The 3,810-nt window shown below is 39.5% G+C and overlaps 1 protein-coding gene across 1 annotated transcript in view; it reads right to left on the bottom strand.

Moving 5' to 3' along the window:
- Positions 1-3,579, bottom strand: part of LOC106881238 (prolyl 4-hydroxylase subunit alpha-1) — a 45,980-nt gene extending 42,401 nt beyond the window's left edge. The window contains exon 1 of the mRNA XM_014931548.2: positions 3,058-3,579. Within this exon, the coding sequence (XP_014787034.1) occupies positions 3,058-3,263 (206 nt within the window). The 5' untranslated portion in view covers positions 3,264-3,579. The remainder of the gene's footprint in view (positions 1-3,057) is intronic.
- Between the last annotated feature and the right edge of the window lie 231 nt (positions 3,580-3,810).

The raw sequence follows: 3,810 nt of genomic DNA on the forward strand, positions 1-3,810 counted from the left end.
AGATATTCTCTTGAAGGAAATTTCTGTGTTAGACCTAAAAGAGAAAGGAGAGCTTAAAAGCGAACAAAAATACAGGGTGCTGAAAAGGAAATATAATATTAAAAGAAAGGGCCTGAAAGTAGTAATGGAGGAACTGAAACAGCGCCTCGTTGCAAAGAAAGCAAAGATGGTAAGATACGACCAAAGAATGAAGTGTTACTACCAGAATAGGTTATTCAGAGTAGATCAGAAGAGATTCTATAAAGAAATAAATGGAGAGTGTACAGATAACAATGAAAGTCAAAGGTTTTGGAGTGACATCTGGAGCAAAGACAAGGAGCACAAGAAGGATGCTGAATGGTTGTAAGAATTGAAACAAGCAGTAGTCTGCCCCAAACAGGCAGAAATAGTCATTTCAGTTAGGGAAGTGAAGGAAATCAGCAAAAAATAAATAAATAAATAAAAAAAGAGCAACTGGAAGTGCCCCCGGGAGTTCAAGGCTACTAGATCAAAAGATTTGGTGAATGTCATGCACAAATAGTTGCGCAACTCAACACCTTGTTAAATGCCGACCAAGTAACACCAGAGTGGTTGACATTGGGTAGGACAGTGCTGTGCTTGAAAAACATCGAAAAGGGCAATACGGTAGACAATTACAGGCCGATATCCTGTTTGCCACTTATGTGGAAATTATTGAGTGGAATACTCGCAGAACACTGGGAAAAAAATGGAGTCCTGCCACATGAGCAGAAGGGTTGCAAGCGTAAGTGCATAGGTACCAAGAATCAACTCGTGATAGACAAAACTGTACTCAGAGACTGCAAGAGGAGGTAAAGTAACTTAGCCACGTCATGGATCGACTATCGTAAGGTGTACGATATGATCCCACACTCTTGGATAATGGAATGTATGAGCCTATTTGGTATTGCATCGAATGTTGAGCGATTACTTGGAAAAAGTATGACGTATTGGAGGACGGAGCTGACAGCATACGGAAGAAGTTTAGGGGCAGTAGAAATCAGGTGGGGCATCTTCCAAGGGGACTGCCTGTCCCCACTGATCTTTGTACTGCGCTTGATGCCACTAACACTGATTCTGAGGAAAGCAAAAGCTGGGTATGTATTCAAAAGCCATTCATGGATGACCTCAAACTTTATGGTAAAGATGAATCCCAAGTCAGTTCCCTCGTTGATACGGTGTATACTTTCAGTGCTGACATCAGAATGGAGTTCGGACTGAGAAAGTGTGGTGTGTTAGTCTTGAAGGGAGGCAAAATCAAATGTATGGACGGGCTAACGATACCGTCGGGGGAAGTTATGAAGCAGATAGAAGAGACGGACCATAAGTGTTTGGGGATTTTGGAAATGGATAAATTGATGGAGAATGAAATGACAGAAAAATTTAAGGTGGAGTACTTGCGCAGACTGAGACTGATCCTTAAGTCGAAATTAAACGGACAGAATAAGATTGAAGCTATCAACATCTGGGCGGTTTCACTCCTTAGATATGGAGCAGGGGTAATCGCATGGACAGTAGACAAACTAAACAACTTAGACAGAAAGACAAGGAAGTTGCTAACTAGATATGGGACACTCCATCCAAAAAGTGACACAGACAGACTTTATATACCAAGAAAAAGAGGGGGAAGAGGACTTATTGGATGTGAACACAGCATTAGAGCAGAAGAAAACAACATCGCATTATGTAAAAAAAATGCCACAGAACCGCTATTATTAGAAGTAAGAAAGTCAGACCTGTGTAGGATAAAAGATTGCGAAGATAAAGCACTGTACAAGGACTTGAGAATAAATGAAACTGAAAATAGGTGGATAAAGAAAAGAATGCATGGACAATTTCATAGGGAAGTTGAAAATAAGATAGGCAGAGAAAAAAGATGGCTGTGGATGACTAAAAGTGATTTAAAACCAGGAACGGAGGCTCTAGTCTGTGCTGCCGAAGAGCAACTAAGAACAAACTACATAATATACAGAATTGACAGTACATCAGAAAGTGATAAGTGCAGAATCTGTGGTCAAAATGGTGAAACCGTATGGCATATTACCAGCCAATGTACGCCACTAGCCCAGAAGGAATATAAGAGACGCCACGATAATATAGCCAGGTTTGTGCATTGGATACTTTGCCACAAGTATGGACTTGACAGAGCAAAAACTTGGTACGAATATAAACCCGAAGGCATCATCAAAAATGATAATGCAAATATCCTGTGGGATTTAATGATTCAGTGCGACCTTGAGGTAGAGAATAGGAAGCCAGACATAGTCTTAATTGAGAAAGAAAGCAAACTATGCTGGATCATAGATATAGCATGCCCAGCTGACAACAAGGTGTGCGATACGGAAGAAAGAGAAGTCGATAGATATGACAGGTTAGCTTGAGAGGTTAAGCAGTTGTGGTCGATGAAAAAGGTGGTAGAAGTACGAATAATTGTCGGAGCCCTGGGAACAGTGAGTAAAAATCTTGAGAAGTACATGGAACAAATAGGGGCTGCAGTAAGGGTGGAGCACTTGCAGAAAACAGCACTGCTTGGAAACGCTCGAATACTCCGGAAGGTGCTCGAAAAATAAGAGGTGTTACCTTAGTTCACTGGTAGTGAACAGCTTACACCGTAGTAAATCTTTAACGTTAGAAGCTGTGCAAGGCAATAATAATAATAATCTTTTTTACTATAGGTACAAGGCCTGAAATTTGGAGGATAGGGATAGTCGATCACATCGACCCCAGTACTCAACAGGTAGTTAATTTTATCAACGCCAAAAGGATGAAAGGCAAAATCGACTTCACCGGAATTTGAACTCAGAACGTAGCGACGGGCGAAATACCGCTATGCATTTTGCTCGGCATGCTAAACGATTCTTGCAGCTCGCAGCCTTTATAAATAATAAGAATAATAATAATAATAATGATGATGATGATGATGCTGATAATGAAGAAGAATAAATCGTAATTTGCAGGCAGCAAGCCCGCTATGCATGCAAGACGCTAGGAGCTTAAACAAAACCTGGGATAAAAAGAAATAATAGTAATAATAATAATGATGATGATGATATTAATTACCTGATTAGATCTTTACTCACTGATGTATTTTCAGCCCGCTCTGATTCAATGAAGTTGTGAAGAGATATCAAAAGTTTTCTTTCCTCCTTCACCAATTGATTCATTTTATAAACTGACGTGTAGACATCCGCACACACAAACAATACAATTTTACTTACACAGAATATTTGAAACCACAAAGAATTATAACAGTTCACCATCTTCATTTCTTTCTTTTTTCTATTTTCAGATTACAAAATCGTGTATCGTATATCCCATATACTTTAAAAATTATATAAATTATATAGTAAAACGTCTTCAAAACTTTTTTAAACGAATTATATTCAAACCAACAAAAAAATCACTACAGACATATCTTCTTTATTCGTTCTCGGCTTCAGTAACATGTAGGTTTTAATCTTCTGTGATTTTTTCCCCTTTTCCTCCCTTTCTTTCTTATCAATTAAGCTGTTAAAAAAATGGATATTTCCTTCACCACGTCATTGTTGAGGCGCCAGCCCAAAAGCTTCTGATTTGTGAAAGAAATTGATCAACTTTGACTGTTATTGGCTGCAACTGGCTAAACACGCGTAAGCACACACACACACACACATCCCCACACACACACATCCCCCCACACATCCTCCCACACACACATCCCCCACACACACATCCCCTACACACATCCCCCCACACACATCCCCCCACACACATTCACATCTGTTGCCAATTAAAACTGATTTGCTTTAAAAAATCGAAGTAAATTAGTTACTC

Source organism: Octopus bimaculoides, chromosome 10 (assembly GCF_001194135.2).
Source record: "Octopus bimaculoides isolate UCB-OBI-ISO-001 chromosome 10, ASM119413v2, whole genome shotgun sequence".
Lineage (NCBI taxonomy): Eukaryota > Metazoa > Mollusca > Cephalopoda > Octopoda > Octopodidae > Octopus > Octopus bimaculoides.